General features: G+C 41.1%; 1 protein-coding gene across 1 annotated transcript in view; it reads right to left on the bottom strand.

The window, feature by feature from the left end:
• LOC311507870 (uncharacterized protein) overlaps positions 1 to 19,161 on the bottom strand; it is a gene marked incomplete at its 5' end in the record, with an annotated part of 97,024 nt that overhangs the window by 62,982 nt on the left and 14,881 nt on the right. Inside the window, 5 exons of the mRNA XM_084572410.1 lie at positions 2,719 to 2,911; positions 5,122 to 5,280; positions 5,511 to 5,704; positions 18,652 to 18,707; positions 18,823 to 18,900. Coding sequence (XP_084428536.1) covers positions 2,719 to 2,911; positions 5,122 to 5,280; positions 5,511 to 5,704; positions 18,652 to 18,707; positions 18,823 to 18,900 — 680 coding nt within the window. The remainder of the gene's footprint in view (positions 1 to 2,718; positions 2,912 to 5,121; positions 5,281 to 5,510; positions 5,705 to 18,651; positions 18,708 to 18,822; positions 18,901 to 19,161) is intronic.

The raw sequence follows: 19,161 nt of genomic DNA, 5'->3' as shown, positions 1-19,161 counted from the left end.
GGGAAGTGGGAGACATACTGTACATGATGACTTCGAGAGAACTCCATCTGAGAAGTGTTATTTCATTTAATGCTGAGCTACACCCCCTTGTACAGAAACATGTTTCTGAGACGTTTCATGCCGTAACTGCCCAGAAATGGACGGGATCAAACAACACGTCGACTAAGCACATGTGTACATCTGCTGAACATGTTCATGTAAGAAAATAAATATTTATTAATACATTTGTGATAGAGACACGTAAAAGGCTTCAAACCAAACACAGATGCAACTGATGGAGCAGCATCACAGAGAAGCACAATGACGTAGGTATCATCCAGTTCATTGTAGCTGAATACAATTTTGCGTCTAACCAACAGAACAGTCTGTTTGGTTACAATGACCATGGTGTCACCTTTCTACTCGGTTGCTCTTTCGCGTGGGCTGCAAGTCAGCGTAATCGAGGACAAACAGTTACGATATGTGTGGAATATGTCGATATCATCTCTGGTTATGCTAAAACTGAGACTGAAAAGTGTTGAAAACCTTTATAAAATAGACACTTTGTAAAACTGAATTGTCCAGTAACAGTACTACAACTGTTATGCAGGAGCATCTCAGCAGAGGAATCCCACCAGCTTCCCAGCCTCAAAACAACAAGCAGCGTCAGTATTTGGAATCTTGCTGCTGTAACTAAGCAAAGACGCTAGTGAAGATGCTAATAGCTAGTATGTGCTTACATTGTTGCCCATACAGTTGGAATAAAATATTTTTTCCTCTATCCATGAAATTACTGTGACAATGTGATTTGTATAAGTAGGAATAAAAAGAGGAATGTGTCCAACTTTATAAGCAACAGTGTATATGGCCATGCTGCTTTCCAGTGCATTTGCAAAGTCTAAGCAGTTTGTTTATGCGCATAGCTGACCTATAAAACTGAACAATGTAGATTTTCATTAAGCTCCATGTTGGCACAGCAACCCTTTGCACATAAACAATACAGATGAATTTCCAGTTACAATCAGCACTAGCCATTCAAGTTAAATCATACCTAACACTATCTTTGCTAATTATTGGCAGAATATAGTAAACGACACATTTCCTAAACATTTGTGATGGATACTATCATTAGCTGAAAGATTTAAATGGTTTCTTGATTCACAGATTTCATGATAAATATGGTGTCATGAGAAACTGTTTTAATAAAAGTTCAGTGACAGGAGTTTGGTTTACCATTTAGTGGCAAGTAAAACAAAGGATCAGTCATCTACTACTTCATTCCAATTTAGTTAGAATAAAATAAACTGCCTGATAACAGCATGTTAGCCAGAAATATTTAGGCCATATAGCCGAAAAATAGTTCCCATTTTGTCTATATCTTCCAGGCATGCGGTAAGAGTTCCAGATGAGAGTCGAGTACAGTTATATATAGTTTAACTGTGCATTATACACCAGATTGTCCCAAGCCAAGTCTGTCACCACCTCAGAGTGTGCAAGTGCTCTGTCCTTGGAGTGCTGTTAAAACCTGTCAGCACGGGATATACGGAAACGGAGCATCTATTTTATTTGAGACTAAGAACTAATCCAGATGCTGCTTCTATGACGCTCCTTATCACCCCCACTGTGATACCACCACGCTGCCCGTTCCAGTCCTCAGGATACATGTTTACAGTAACTGAGGCATCCACAAAGGAAAGTAGCGTGCATGATGGGTAGTAAAAATCAATCTTTAATGGAAGAGTTTCAGTTTTTGCCCTTGAGATGAAAACTTAAAGACCCACAAACACCAGTGTAACTCTGGTTACATTTTTGGATTGGAAAAATCTAAATATAGTCAACTTATAAATTGTCATCATAAATGTAATACTGAATCATCCTCTGTCCAAAAACCCGATTTCCTCGGGTTACTGGTGGAGGTTACTGAAGTTGATATTTAAGAATGTTACACAGATTTCTGTGAATACTTCATCAAAACAAACACATGGTATCTAAGCATCACTGGGCTACACAAATTTTGTCTGTGATGAGAAGGGAATAACAAGGTCACGGGGCCACACAGGGTGTGTTCTTACCTTTGTGTGGTTACATATCTGTGTAAGGACCATAGATTGTATATAAATATGGACAACATGTCCCCAGTTCCTTGCACTGGCCAAACTGATGCTATTTTCCTGGGGAAACGGGCAGCACCATCTTGAGAGATTGGAGTCTTGATGACCCACCCACACTCACTTGGGTTTTCGTTTATTAATACTGCCCTCTGCTCTACATCCACCAGTTACAAAGAAATCTTGGATTATACACTGTACTTATTTTATTGTTAACTACCTTAAATGAGAGACATGACTTTATTTGACCCAAGTCCTATCCACTAACATGGAGGGGGTGGAGCTTATGACCTATACTACAGCCAGCCACCAGGGGGAGCTCTACTTATTTTGGCTTCACTTTTGAGGAGCAGTTCAGTCGTCCATGTTTATACAGTCTATGGTAAGGTCAGGCACAGATGACTTTTCTGACTACATTAAAATGAAGTGGACAGACAGTACATTGTTCTAAGTCAGCTTAGAATATGGAATGACTTTCATGAATTCAGCAGAGCAGTATGGGTGACAGGGTGACAGTGTGTCGGGGCTGATGGTGAAAGGGCAAAGGTGACCCAGGTGGTTCTGCATTTGTGTGTTTTAATACTTCTTTGATCAGTAGAGTAATTCTAGGAGAAAACGAAGAGCTACTTACTTCAAATGGAGTCTCAAAGCCCTCAATGATGCCTCCAACCATGAGCAGCCCATCGGTGCTGACCCCCATACCATGGTACACCCAGTCTACACTCTCAAGCAGAGAGCAGTCCACGTACAGTGCCAGCCGCTTGGTAGACACGCTGACAGCCACATGGTGCCACTCCCCATCGGACAGACCGCTGACTGGGAATCTGGCACAAACACACATGGGACAGTATGTAATTGCAGGTCTTTTGTGTAATGAGTCTTGACATTCATGTCTGAGTATAAAAAAGAAACAAAATCATAAGTTCAAATTATCTTTGTGCCCTGTGAATATTTATATTCTCTGTGTGCTGTCCAAAATGTGAGACTCAACAGACTTTCTGCACTCTTCCATACAGTTCATCCAAGGATCTATACTGCTTTTTTGAATAACCATTGACTGTAAATACTAGGAAATAACTCAATTGTTTGTGAGGATCAGTCGTTTCGGAGGCGACTTCTCTTTCAGCTGCACCAGCCATGCTGTATGCCGTAAGTCACACGTCGGCTGACAGCTGTCTTTTTTTCTGAACAGGGATGAACGTCATTATTTCCCTCCAGACTGAGCGAAACTCACGTCTACGCTCACGGTTGGAAAAATGATGCGTTCAGTTCACACTCACTCGCTCTCCCACTCATCTTCTGTAACCGCCTGTCCTGTGAAGGGTCACAGAGAACCCTGGACTGGAGACAGGGCAATCAGTCACACTCGCATGCACACCTATCCCAGCTGTCATGGGGCGGGAGACGTGATTAGCACTGATGCCTGTGATGCATCAGTGCTAATCACCACGCCAAAGACAATGATGTGAAACAAATACAACTATGACATTATGTCAAAGACATCTGAAGATGGTGTTGCAAAGATATCAGCTGCAGCTAGCATGTTAACCAGCTGTGCCACTTTGTCACATAAGATGGGACAGGAGTCACCATAGCCAACATGAGCAGAAGTAGCACGGCCAGAGAGAGCATTTTTTCTTTTACACAACCATATTAAAGGTGAGGTTGTCAATGAAATGAAAGTGTTAAAAGTGTTAAATACAGCAATGGCTATATTGTACAATTGCCGTGTCTGGCGATGACAAACACCAGGTACTCTAGTGTTCATGTTTCGCAGAACATTCTGGTTAACAATCAACAACAGCACCGTTTAGAATCCGGACTAGTCACATTCTTATTTAGTAGTTCTTAGTTTATTTCATAATGGCTCCCCTCTTTACTTATACTCAAGCTTAAGAACCTACAGCGCAGCACATCATGATGTAAAAGGCTTCAGTATCTCAAGGCTATTTAACAGAAACTACAACAATCCCTCTGTGAGAAAGGTACCGCACATTCTTTTTAAAAAACACTTTACATAATGCACCTTTAAAACTAGATCATCCTCTGGCCTTATTAAGTGTCCTGGAGCTGTATGACTGAGAACTCTAGGGTTGATGTTGTTCTTTTCTGGAGAGATATTGTGTTAAGCTGCAAACAGTAACTGTCTTTCAACAAAAATGCAGCAACCCAACTCAACAACATTAAAGCTCCATTAACAGAGTTCTTTTTCACCAAAAATAAACAGAATGGTACAGTGTGTTTGTTAGAGCTTGTTTGCTTAAAACTGGTTCAGGATGCAGACTTATTTGTCACGCCACCAATGACTTCATACAAGTTTTTCTTGTTCATATATGCAGCAGCACTCCCCAAGATATGTAAAGACACATGCTGATGTGTAAAGTCGGTGTAAAAATGTGTGTATAATTTGTTAAATGTAAATCAGGGGAGCTTTCGTGTCTAAAAGAGCCATTAGCATTCTCTAGATGTCCAACTGGGCTCTGGAACTCACACTTTATATGTGGAAATCAAGTTTGATGGATGGCTTTAAAGTAAAATCATTCATTTGCTAATCATACAAGATAAGTACAGTATCTCTGTGTGTCTATCTATAGGCCCATTTCTGTTTGCTGTCTTGCAGTGATGTATTGCTTCAGGCTTTGTGGTTCCTGAAGAGGAGAAATGTGCCAAGAGACGCCTAATAAATCATTTCACCAAAGAGACAGTCCTCAAACTAAAGCACACACGCTGCAAACAAATACACTTCCACTGAGGTTTCCTCCGTGTATGCAAATGTGTCTGTGAGGAGCCAAGAAGCAGGACTGGGCATGAGCCTGTCTCTATTAACCTGAGACATCATGTCAACATCTGGATTTTTTGCGTATTAGATAATGAATAAAAAGCATGCAGTTATTCAGAGCTATCTCATCGGTACATATAATATAGAGCCATTTCAATCAATTAATCATGAATAAAGAGAGATTTCACAACACTCAACACCCAATCTGTATTTATATGGGGATTGGGGCAGAAAGAGGGGGTGAAGTGGGCTTACTCATAGTGTCGCTGCTGAGTTCCTATGAAGATGACTGCGTACGCGCTGATCCGCAGCTGCAGCATCATGTGGCTGTCGGGGCTGAGCATGGTGAAGACGCTGTATTCTTCTCTCTGAGGACTCCGCAGCTGCACCAGTAAACTAAACTCATCTGCAAACCTGAACACACACGCACAGCATCTGACATATAACTGATGGTCAAAACATAAATGATGCCAGCAGGTTTTCTTAAATAAGCTGTATCCGGGAAGGAACAATACTATAAACACAGTCGCATAATAAACATAAAGAGCTGACTGACGTTAAGACTGGAGAATATTGTAGCCTTTACTTTTCCATCGCAGCATGGCACATAAGATTTAACATATGCGGCGTAGAAGAAACCGTACCCATCAATGAAGATCTGTCGCAGAGGGAGTCCCAACGTTGAATACTGTCCAACATGCAGGATTGGACACTTATCGGCGTCCACAGTCAGGGAGGCATTGCTGCTGTTGGACACCTGGAGAGAAAGCTCCTGCAGAATGTTCACCTCATCTGTTGTGAGAAAAAAATAAAAGCAATATATGTCTGTGAAGGTTCTCTGTCAACCAGGTCACAAAATAAAGCTGAAACGGGGGCAACTGTACTTGAAAACGTTTCACCACTATTATAGACCCAGTACTGAGACTCCAGTCTCAAGGTGTTGAAACTTCTTAGGGACAGATGTTAAGACTGTGTTGTAAAATGACTGATTATATCTGAGTCCACCTCCTCTGTTTGGAAAAAGATTTTTCCAATATGACAAAGATTGCTTCATTGACTCCTCTTTCAAACCATCTGTCAGATGTTCCTATTTAATCCCAGACCAGTCATTTAGAGCTGAAGAAGCTACTTGGGTGCGTATCAAAATGTCTTCATCTGCCCTTGTTTCAGCTTGTTTGGATATTACTTAGATACTCAATACAACATAAAATTGCGGTGATTTTTGGGCACCTTTGGGAGTGACTCTGTGGAAAGTGTTCATACTCCAGAAATGTTTATATCACGTCAGTGTGCTCAACTTTGAGTTATGATTTGGTGAAGGAGTGCAGATTTTGACGCAAATTGTTCCACTCAGTGTGTTAATCAAAGGTCTAAGTACCCTGCGGAAGATTTGTGTTCAAATAAATGGATGTGACTATCTATCGCCAAATGGGTTCAGAGAAAGGCGAATCAGCCAGTGGCCCACCGATGAAATCATGTCAAAGTCCTGGCAATTACAGTACTATAAACTTGTGCTGGCATTCCTGGAAAAAAATCTCTCACAGCAGTTGTCATTATTCCAGAAACAGTAAGTGGACTGAACATTCAGCTGGCTGATGGCATCACACAGGCAAGACTGTTTGGATGTATGGGAACTGAGGTTCAAAAACACTCCTACATGTATCACAACCACTGCTGTGATATCTTTGGAATTTTTTAGGATATCTCTACCTTTATTGATGTGTAGTACATGTATATAACAGTGTTAACATTCTGTGATCATGCCACCCACTGAGGGTGTTCCTAAAAGGAGGAAAACCACTTGTGGTGTCCTTGGCTTTTAAAGTTGCAGAGAGCTGCCACAAATTCCATCCTCTTTTTTTCTTTTTTCTGTGCCCTGCAGTCACAAATGTTATTGTACCCCTCACCCACTGGCTTATTTCCTGTCACTATACGAGAGGCTTTTATTTTTACCCCATATGAGCCATTCGTCATGTCTCTGCCCACAGGTGGGTTTGTTGATTACCCTGCGCTTGAACAACTCCTTTCTGAGGATTATGAACGCAGCTTTTCATCATATTTGGAAAAAGTGAGTCACCGTTTAAAAAAAAAGAAAAAAAAGAAAAAAGAAGACTGGTATTGTTGTAGGCTGAACCAAAATGCCAGTGTAATTATGTAAGAGGTGGGTCTAACACTAATTTGACTAACATAGGAGGTGCATTTGAGATACACGCAAGTAAAATCCCTCTGACTAAAGACCATTGTCAGAGCAATCTATGTGAGCAGCAGGGTGTCTAAAGATTACAATGGCAGCGCTTATACAAACCTATGATTTAATCACCACAGCATGAACATGTCTCCGATTGCCTCTGGACTTTTTCCAGAGATACAGGATTGCTCAAGCAGATTAATACCCGCTCATCCCAAGCATTTTAATGAACGAATCACGTCTGTCAGCGGCTTTAAAGACATTTGCTCTGTAGAGTCTTTGCCTAACAGCAGATCCAGACAGATCGCTGGTCTAGAGAGAGCTGTGTGGTCACACTCTGCTGCTCCGAGGAATTGCTCCAGGGAAACACATCTGGTGTGGCACGAAAAATTCTATCATAGCAACCTTACTGGTATACCCAAAGATATATGGACAATAAATGAAGGAAACTATAGTCACCACCATGGGATTTTATGATTCTTGCAACTAAACAAGTTGCAGTTTACATCTATGTATCTCTGTCCAGACTTGTATAACATATGCTGTGAAGACTGGAGGATTCTGACAAGTGTTTTTGCAGAACATTATGACATGACAGTGAAGTTAACCTTTGACCTTTGGGATATGAAACATAATCCCTTCATCATTGGATTGCATTATCATTTGTGTGAAACTCATCCAAATTCTACGAGTCCAAGTGAATGTGGCATTTGTAGAAATTTTGTGTTTGAGTGTTTCTGGAGCAGCAACCTGAATGTGCATGCAGCACATTTTGCCAGTGAGCAGGCATACAAACTGTCCATATTTCAATCCATTTCAGGGACTAATTGATACAATGTTGTAACAACATTAAATTGCATTTAACCTTGGTTCGGTTCATGTTCACAAAACAAAGCAAACAGTTTTGTGATTGGTCGTGATTTTGCAGGAAATATTGGATTTCAGGGTATCAGGAAATAATCTAAAAATGGAGCATCAGCAGCAGCACTGGCGTCTCTTGCTGTTCCCTGATTCATGTAGCAGTGTTGTGTATATAGACCACATGTTGAGTATGATCGAGCATCTAGGCTACGTGTAGAAAACAATGTTTACGTATAGTTAATGAGAAGGCGCACTGCTGCTACCACACACATCTGTCGGGTGGTGCAAATAAGGTATAAGATATTTGTATTGGAACGTTTGTTTACACTGCAAATGAACCGCTCCGGGGAGCAATTGCAAGTGGGCTGAGACCACCCTCTCCTCTCTAACTGGCCTCAGCTCAGATCAATTGTTCAGGACCACAGTGTGATTGCCAAGTTCACACTGGCCTAAACAAACCAACCTGAGGGGTAAACACTCCCAGTTTCGGGAAAAAAAGTAATGGTTAGCTATACACTGACCAGTATTCTACACTGTTGACCCTCAGTTATCAGCCGCACGGGTGTAAGATGCTGTGTATACGGTATGTGAGGGTTAAAAGCGGCACTCCATCAAGATTCAAATTCATGCACCATAAATGTCTGCAACTCACATCATCAGCTCTTAACTTGATGTTCAGATGCATTCTGGGAAATGTAGAAACCACCATTCTCTTTATGTTCAAGAGCCAGTGCCTTTCAAGGACAATGATTCACTCGATAAATGAATAATATGCATGCATGCATGAGAAGCAATGCATACATGCACAGAACAGAACAATCTGCAGTATTGAATGGTAACAACTGCAGCATATTACAACCAACCTCCTACACTTGTAGATCCAGAAAGAGACATAGAATGGAGACATACTCTTCATTACAGTTATAGATGTAGTTAATGAGAGTAATAAGCAGCATCAAAGGTCACTGCTACAGATGTGCTGACCAAAAACTGTCATGTTTTTTGGCTGACGAATCTCTAGGGACTAAATTGCTATAATCAGTAATTTCCTATACGTTCTACACATTGTTAGATGTTTTTATTGTTATGTCCCTTTAAGTCCTCTGCTGTAATGTCTACAGTTATGCATTTTAGGCTCCGATCTATCATGAAAGCAGCAGCTCCCATATGATGACAGCACACTTGTCATGTCTGCTCTGTGTCAGATACTCCTGAATAGCATCATGCATTATAGTGTTGTAATTATACGCATTGAACCAAGGAGATGCAGCAGCAAACAGTGTGGGCATTAAGGTACTGTCAGCTCATGAGAGAGGTACTCTCATGAGAGCAGCTGATTCAGATGCATTCAGAGGTGACAGATGTTTATGTAATGTTAATGTAAGCATCTTCTATGAGGTAACTGATTTATCAGTGTATTGCCGTGTTATATGATAATCAGTAGGGAAGTACACACTGTGCCAGTTACTAAAAGGAGGGATAGCAGGGCTACAAAGAGTGATTATTTTCAAATGCTGACTTTCTAACTAATTATGCACGGAGTAATACTTCATTTTTTTGTCTTCAAACTTCTCATTCAACTGTTCAGAAGTCAAAGACATTCAATGTGTAACAATACAGCAGAATAAGGCTTACATAAATATATATGCTGTATAGTTAATAAGAAAATCTCTCATTTTCAGGCTTCATTATGACTTTCAATGATATAAGCTTCAAACAATTTACAAATTGCAGTGGACCATAATAACATCATTAGCATCAATCACACAATCCACCAGTTCCTCTGTCCCACTGAGGAGGGTGAAGGATTGTTGATGCTACAATATCTAAATGAGCAGTAATTTATAGCCCCAGGAAGTGGAAAATGTTCTCACACACTTACTGATCTAATGCTTTGATGGTCTTTATTAAGCCCCACTTGTGTGGGAGAGTTCATGAAAGAACATTTCACGTGCCAGCCCCGGGCCCTCAAGGAAAACCTAGGAATACACTCATGTGTTTTTTCCCCCAACTCTGTAATCAAAGGATCAAGCCATTACGATGGGGAGGGAGTAAGACGGGGTGGGGGGGTTGTCTGCCAATCATGCTTGTTCTGTTTCCTGCAAAAGTAAAACAGATGTTTGAGTCCTGTGAATGTGTGAACAGTGAGGACTTTTCGGGTTAGTGCAGTCTCGGTTGCTCAGGCAACTTTTGCCTTCTGCTAAGCTGCAGTGATCATTCTGACTTAAAACTACTTGACTGAACAGTTTATCCCAGCAATTTGTAAGAGAACATGTGATCATATAAAAGGATCTGTACATGTCTAGAAGTGTTTTTAGTTAATTTGGCTATTAAGAGCTTTGCATAGCGTGATATTGGGTGGAGACAAAGTGGAAAAATACAAGACACCAAATGTTGTCATTCCTATTGAATGAAAAGTGCATGTGATTTTTTGGGGGCTTCCTGGATGGTTACGTCTCTCTGCACCCCAGCTGGTTCAGCTGGCAGTGGCAGTGCAAGTGTCTTTGGCTGATGCATGGCTTTGATTATTCTAGCCAACCAGCCCTGGCTGAATTCATGGTTGAAGGCGCTTTAGGCGGCACCACTTTTCATTTGCGGTGGCTCACCATGTCCAACCTGTTGTCTTTTTGATGACACGAATCCTTTATTTTTGGAACTCTGTCGTCACTTATGTTGCAGCCCTTGAGCCTCGTCGTAACACTGGTCTATTTATGAGGCTGTGGGACATGTGATGCTTTCTTGCTGATGTTGTTTCTTAAATACCTGTGATACCTCATATATTCAGTCACTGTAGCAGCTAACTCACCTGTATGGAAATACTACTGTCACTGAGAGTTTAATTCCACTGTGCTCTTGTTTGTCTCTGTAACGGTAACTTTATGATCTACAATTAATATTTTAAATGCTGTTTTTTATTCATTATTGTGCTCTCGTGTAACATGCATGAGCAGTAGTTTTGTTTGTATCATGATTAGATTCCACATGTCTGCTTTAGTCAGATTTATGTATGTATCTATGTATGTATGTATGACAGATGTATGTATCAAATGGTTCTTCCTACTGCTCTCTCCTCCTCCTCTTGACTCTCCTCTTACTTTTTCTGTCGGCAAGTTCCAAGCATATGGGTCCTACCATATAAGCTGAGTTATGCTCGAGGTTTCTCCCCATTAAAAGGGATTTTATCTCTGTCACTTTCTCCTCAGTGCTTGCTCTGGGGTCTGTAAAGATTCTTGAGACAATTTATATGGTTATTGATACTGTATAAATACAATTGAATTGAATTAAAGCATCACTTCAAGTAAACATCATTGCCAAAAGGAGTGGTCAAATCATGTGACTGAGGTGAAATGAAATACACCTCCAACTACGGTAATTAAATACTTTTCATTAATTTGTCTAAACCTGTCTTATTTATCTCTTTCAGGATTGTAGGAGCCCGTCATGCACCGGGCAAGAACATTGCTAATCTATCACAGGGCTAATACACAGATGATGAAATCCTCCCATGTGTCGGGTCCTCCACTGTGAAGCCCGGCGCTAACAGGTCAAAAGAGGCATTTGGTAACACCACGTGTCGCGTAGCTTAAAAGGACATGTGTTTGTAAACGGTTAAACAACACCCCCCTTCATGAAGCCAGGCCTCTCGCCCACCATCAAGTGTGGCCATTCACAACAGCTATAAACACTTTAGCGTTCCAAAATTTGGCCCGTTAAAAGCTGAACCTCATTCCTCACTTTTTGCTGTGGCTGCAACATAAAAGGGCCCAGGGCAGTGAAGTCATTATACAACATAGCAAATCATGAAACTTATCATCAGAAATACTATCTTATGAAATACTTTTTGGCAATATCTTCAAGCTCTAGGCAGAGACCAGACGCATGTATGTTGGAGAAAAACACGAAAGTCCCCCAGTCAAAGCAATGCCTTAAATCAGATTGAATCAAAAGCCAGAGACATAAACACCAAGAGTTAAACACAAAGAGCATACAGTGTGGCAGGAATAAGAGTTCTGAAAGTTGCAAACCCAGACAGCTGTGTATGATCTTCTTTAAATGCCCCCAGTCACTGCAAAGCGTCTCATCTTTTTTTTTTGTCAGCATGCCACGTTCTGATCCTCTCCATAAATCTGTTGCCTTCTGATGAGGGAAAGTGAAAATCTTTGTAATAAACAAAGGCCTTCATGATGATCCACCATTGTCACACTAAAAAAATACAAAAGCCTCGAGAGAGAAGTGCAACAAAAACACCCTGCTAATTCTGTATTTACTCTACTTCAATAACTACTACAGTTATTTGCTCCTTTGCTTTACTTGAGAACACGTGCAACTTAACAATGAGTAAAAGTCAGTTTTGAATCATCTCACTCTGTAGTTTAAACACCATGCATCTAAATATGCATCATATGTAAATCATCTATCACACTGTTTTGGGTTTATGAGACGCACATATGGTTCTCATGCATTCTGCGTTTCTCTGTTAGGCGACATCATTTCAAACATCCAACAAGATTTCTATGCATGTCAGCGACTGTGCTGATGGTCTAGCTACGAAACAACTGCTGTTCATTGGATCTTACAGGCTCCGTGCAGAGCTACCTGTTTGGGACTACTTTCATATGTTCACAATAAAGACAATCAACATATTATGGAACATATTCAGTTTAATTTAGTTCCTCTTCAGTTTCACCATGTTCAGGCATTAAAGGGTTAATTCAAACTTGTGTGGTATTGGGCAACAATATGGCAAGGAGGGCTACTCGCTGGGACACGCTTCTCTGTCTGCATAGTATACTAATGTGAACAAAATTTATATGAAATAATAAAAAAAAAAAGGAACAACAACAATCAGTGTAATCTGTCTGTGTTCCTGCAATAGTTTTTGGATGGAGTCCACTGAGAAAGGCTCTTAAACACACACTGTGCACTGTATAGCTGCTGGCTACACACAACTTCTATCCAGTCGAGTCTCAGTAACCGCAGCGTATAAATCATCCATAGACTGTACCCACCTAATTAGTCTCAAGAAAAGAATACCGTCGTACAATGCTGTCATGCATTCTTTGATAAAAAATCACTTTGACAGCAATGAAAAATGATTCAATGAAATTTTCAACAGATGGAGCAATTTAAAACCAGAAACGTTTTACATAACTGGGGGGAAGAAAAAAAAACTTTGAACATGTTCCTCATTTTCCAGAGCGAAAAACCTCAAACATTCAAAGATTCCCATTCCATACGGATGATGCTTCAGTGTGAACATGAACACTGGACATGATTTTCTTTGGATGTGACTCTTGAATTGCGCAGCAAAGTGAGGCACAAAAAGGAAAGCCGTCCACTCCACCACAGTCCAAATCCTTAATTCCAAAGTGTGAATACACCTCACGACTCCATTCATTTTTTGGCTCAGACATCAGTAAGGAACTTACAAGCTTAATGGCAGGCTCTTACTGTAGGTACCAAAGCTCTGTGGTCCAGCATGAGCCAACATTAGAGAATGGCACGTGGCCAGAATAAAGCCAGTCTACACTTCCTCTATTTTTGTAACTCTCTAGAGTTGCAGCAATTATCCATGTTGGCTGGCTCCCAGCTCTGAGTCAGTCCACTGCAGTCATATGCATAATCAGAAGACAAAGCCAACTGACTTAAAATATATAAACAGGTTGAACAATGACAAACTGACAAATGACATTTTATTTTTAGATTTATTTTTAGATATTTAGGCATGCGTTTGGTCATTATCTGAATATGGACCTACTGGCATATCTAGCCATTTTCCAAATAAACTGTGCATGATGCTTAACAGTTAATGTGCCCATCTGTTCATTTAGATGGTTTTCTCTTTTTTATAGTTCGCACAAGTAATTCGTATATTTATATTTATTATTAAAGACTGGAAGGTAAAAATAGAATGGCTGCCATAGTATGATCTGATATGATTGTAACTGGTTTGTTTGCATAAGACAAAATGTTTAAGAGACTGAAAAGATGATCATGTATGTGTACGTGATAATGTGCAACAAGTCATGTGCATTATCCCAAACAACATCCGTTCATTTGTTTTTGATGGCATTACACTTTGACTTGAGAAGCACAGGTGTATTAACAGCTGTGGAGGTAAAACAGCTGTCATTCAGGGTCAGGCATGTGGGGGCAATGAGGGTCACTGATACAGGACACAGGTTCCTACTTTCTCTACAGCACATTGACTCCATGAGCTAAACAGCGGGTCTCATTTCCTTCTTTAACCCAGACAGGCACGTTTCTGCTGTTTACATTTTACACATAGTGTACCCGAGGAAATGCCAAGGGACACTGAAGCTCATACTAAAGTCATGCTTACGCCACGGTATATAGTCTGTAGAGCAGCCGGAAAGTGATTCATGCTATCACTGAGACTAAAGGCTGTCGTTCATTTAAACATTTCTACAATAGATGTCAATGATTCATTGATTCATTTAAAAAAAAAAATCTTAATTGACTGTAGAGATGAGAGACATGTAAACTCCCTAGAGCTGACCCAACTCACCTGCTAAGCATTAAACAACAGACAGATTTATTTAGCAACTAGCTAATCAAGGAAGAGTTGGTGGAGACAGAAGCCAACCCTAAAACATCTGCCGCCAGTTTGACGTAGCTCTTGGACGGATTGCTAAAAGTTTTTGGTATAAGCTCTACATTGGGCTTAGTTACGTCCAGCCTGACAAATACTCATACCGGTTCCACCATCAAAAGCTACGACAAGGTGCAGCTATGTTGAGCACAGCAGGTGAACATCCACACTGAAACATTGTACCGCAGTGACAGTTGGCATGGCTATCATACGACTATGGTTACTTATCTCAACTGATACTTGTGCCTAGAAATAGACTGAAAATGACGCCTCACAAAACCTGGACCCTTGGTAAGATGAAATCTCAGTAAGTTCTGTCTCCATTTACTGTATACTGTAAATCCAGAAGACTAGTCTCATTACTCTTTCAATCTTGAATGTCCACTGCTTTTTAGTTGCCCCACAGGATTAACATTTATATTTTCACCATGGCAAGAGCTCAAGATTCTAATTCTACTTAGGCCTTGTAATGCATTTTACACTCAGGTTACTCTTACATCCGAGTGTATGTCCAGCTGGTGCAACCGGCCCCAGAAACCCTCCAGACTGATGATGACTCAAAAAATGTTCTCCTATAGGACAGATGTGTGGGACAGCCTTCCCATGTGGTCAGAAAATCAGTTCTTGTGCAGCTTTAGTTGTACCTTGTTCTTCAAAATGAAGATTTATCATTTCTATGAGTCATTTCAAATAGGTCTTTTGTTCCTGAAGAATCACTGGTCAATGGTCACTGGTTACTGTCATTATAACTGCAGGGACATGATAAGACATTCTTCCCTCAATCTAAATCATACTTTGTCCGCCCACCACAGCGTCCTGGTCTGGCCCACTTCCATCAGCTATAATCAGGGGAAGTGGAGTCGGCTGCCACACTGTCCTGTGGTCCTGTGGTGGGATCACATTACTATAATAGGCTGGGACGGACCAACAGATAGCTCAATTACTGTGCTGGGACAATTACTGGCCCCTACTCTGGTAAAGGGGGCAGCCCAAACAGCCAGAAGATTAAAGACGTCCACCTGCCGTGGTGGAAATCGAGGGGGGAACTCACCAGACCAGATAAGTAGGAAATGAGAGATGGAAAGTTGGAATGAACACAGGAAGGTAAGAAACTCTTTGTCCCAAACCATCTCAGTCAGTCAATCAACAGTAAAGCTTTAAGTGATGAGCACATGTACAGCTACACTAAGCTTTGACTGAACTGCAGATTGTGAAATGCTCACAGATGTAGCACCCTAATGCAAATGCCTTCTGTTAAAACAGCCAGAGCCTGCTGACTTTATGTGGACTGACTATCATATTATTTCAAGAGGGATTTTATTTCAAGAGTGGTCCCTTACAGAGGATATAGTGAGCTTACGTAAATCTGTGTTTGTGAAGACAGGCTTGTTAAGTGGGCTTACAGTCCAATGGAGGATAGAAAGGGAGTTAAGTGGACCGAATGAATATAACAGCCATAGCCTGTATATAACAAGGCCCAGGAATGGGTTCAGAACAGATGGGTTTGTGTCTTAAAAAACTTCAATATTTCTCATTGTAGAAAAAGCAGGGAATATGTGCACTCTCGTGGGGGCAATACCTCCAGGGCATGCTAAGGAGCAGCTACAGGAACCCTAGAGATCTGGACACTGATTCAAACCAGAGTTTTAGCGGTAGCAAGCAAAATAAATTCAGTATGTACACTATAATACATTCTTTATAATGCGAACATCTGGAAACCGCAGTTTTTAGTTTTTGCTTAGATCTGTTTCCACTTCAGTTTAATCCAACTGATCATATGATTCTAGTACTAAATTGAGATGTCATGGAACTTATACAAGTAACAATACTGGGTGCAATAACCCACTCGTGCTCTTAAATAAGCTCTGATACAACATGTGAGATGCAGGACTAGTTCATTCTCTCTCTGTATTCAGAGTGGTTCTCTGGAGAAACTAATTACTTTGTCCTGGAGGGGTTGGGGGAGACATAAAAACTTCCTGCTCTGTCTTTCTTTCGCTCAACTGCTGTTGTAATCCCTTCAAAGAGGGCATTAAGAACACTGGAGCCAGTCTTCAGCAAAGTAAATTAAACATTATAGTAGAATAAAGTAAGAGGAGAGAGAAAGAGACAGTCTCTGAGTACAGCATTACATCAGCAGGTTCCTGTATCTACCGAACAGTTCACGTGCAGCTATACAATTTGATGTGGATTTTTATTAACCTATGTATTCGACTGATATCAGAGGTCTGAAACATATCATAGTGCCACAGCACTGCCAGGGATAGAAACTCCAACCATGACCCTGTGCTGTAAGACACTGAATCTAGGTTTTCTACGCATAAAGTATGATTAGGATCAGTTTGCTTTAAACATGTGAAAGCCGTTGCACACTAACATGACAGAATAAACAAAGACACTAATAAACATCTACACACACTCCACATATCCCCTTGAACAGTTTCTCAGTTTCCCTCTGTAACATGAGTATAAGTGTGGGGGAAATTCAAACAGGAAATTCAACATTTAGCACCATTCATTTAAAAAAAACAAAAAACAACCACACTTACAGTCTCTCAGTCTCTTTCAACAGCAGCGTACCTGAGATAATGCTCTCCATGCTTTCTCCAGGAATGAAACAAGAACAGCAGCATTCATCGCTTTCCCTGCTCTGCTTTTAGACTCATGCGTTTGGAAATTCATCAGAGGGCACCAATGGAAGAGGATGGAGTGATGAACACCCCCAAATCAAATTCCCTGCTGGACTAACGAGCACTGATGATATGGATCCAGGCCTGATGATGGTGGTGTAAGACTTTCAGCCCAGAGACATGTCCTATATCATTATGTCCTCCAAGTACTAGACTTATTATCACTGTTTGAATAATTACTTTCAGTTTCAGTCCTTGTTTGGTTTTAGTTTCAGGTTACTAAACCACTTGATTAGTTTTATGAAAGGATCATGGATTGGGTTTAAAAAGACCCTTGTTACAAGACAAATTTTCCACTTCCTCGGCTATCTGTTGATGGGTTGCACCCCGGTCGGAAGATATACAGTACATGCACTGGAAAGCAGAGTGTAAACAGAGATCATCTTGATAATTTACTGGCTAAGGCGCAAATCCAAAAACAATGCACTGATGGAAACAGGCAGCTCCTAAGTAACTATTTAAGGCAGGTTCCATGAAGCTCCAGGAGCTGAACTTGAGACATTAAACAGTCAAAGGAGACAGCTTCTGCAGCGTAACATTAGCTTCTCATGTTTAGGGAATGACAAATTAGGGCAGAGGGCAGGAGAAAGACAGGCTGACTGTTGGGAAACCAGGCCATTAATCAGAGCTTTGTTCCACTGTTCGACACATTCCCCCTAAGCATTATGGCCCCCAGGTCACTGAGGTGGAGGTCACTGTTAGTGGGACTAAAAGGACAACTAAAGACCATTTTGGATTCGATGCCAAAACCTCAAATGGCATGATGGATTGATATACAGCAATGTGGCAGGTATAGATGTTACTACTACTACATCTAAAGTGGGCCTTTTCTCATAAATATCTGTATGAGAAACAATTAATAGGCTGTGAGAACCAATAGGGGGCTATTAGACCTTCGCTAATGGTGTTAGCGTGAAGGTGCACCACGGCGCACACATTTTGAGTCAAGACCCAGAGAGTTTGGCAGAGACAAATAAGCCATATGTTTTGACAGATGTGAGCCTGAAAAGTTTGCTTTGCATGAGAGATGTTTCATTTCTCACCGAGCGGCTACACAATGAACAGCCAGCTCCAGGGACAGGTTACGTCACGGGACCCCACCTAAGGGGGCCGCAGAACAGATGAAAGGGGTGAAAGGGTCTGAGCAGACAAACTGCAAGTACATCTGGAGAAGCTAACTTTACAGAGAGCCAGTCTCTTACGCTGGACTCTGACCAGACACATAAACAACACCTGTGGTACTCGACTGGCTTCCTACAAGCCTCACGAGATGTTCTTTCAAGCTGCCATGTCGAGCCAGGTATTTAGCAAGATTTACTGTAAGGCTCCAGCTTCAGGAGCACAGAAATGGAGGAACATGAGGGAATTATTTGTCATTACATGCTCATTAACTCTATTATAACACTATTGTTTCTTCCCCGCCATGTTCTGACCTCCTTCTTGGAATTCCAGGAACTGCACGGCCAGACGAGGAATGTGTCGGCTGAACCTGCAAACACGTGGGGTGGGGGAGGCTTTATGGTACATGTGTCTTACATACCAGTTAGAAAAATAAAGCTGTGGAGGGCGGAGAGGGCAGAGTGGCGTGTAAATTAGCATTTTACATGAGATGAGGAAAGCAGAGAAGGAGCTTTTGGGAGGCTGAGGGAGTTGGTGAGTCAGGTAATGAGTCTGCTGGAACACTGCAGGAGAAACACATTGCAAGTGGAGTGAAACAGGGTGTGTGTTGGACTGTGGACAAACCACCAGACCCCGGCATCCACCAAGAAATGATCAGGGGATGGGAAGAAAAAAAGGAAAAAAGAAAAGAGGCCACTATTTCCACAGAAAACAATAATATGAGAGTCAACTCTTTCTCAACAGACCAAAATTAAATTTTAATTCACAGCACAGTGAGACTTGTAGATTTATTTTCATGAATGCTGTTACCTGTGGATCATATA

The sequence above is a fragment of the Chelon labrosus genome (genome assembly GCF_963514085.1).
Source record: "Chelon labrosus genome assembly, chromosome: 22".
Taxonomy (NCBI): domain Eukaryota; kingdom Metazoa; phylum Chordata; class Actinopteri; order Mugiliformes; family Mugilidae; genus Chelon; species Chelon labrosus.
This window is presented reverse-complemented; position numbering and strand designations above follow the sequence as displayed.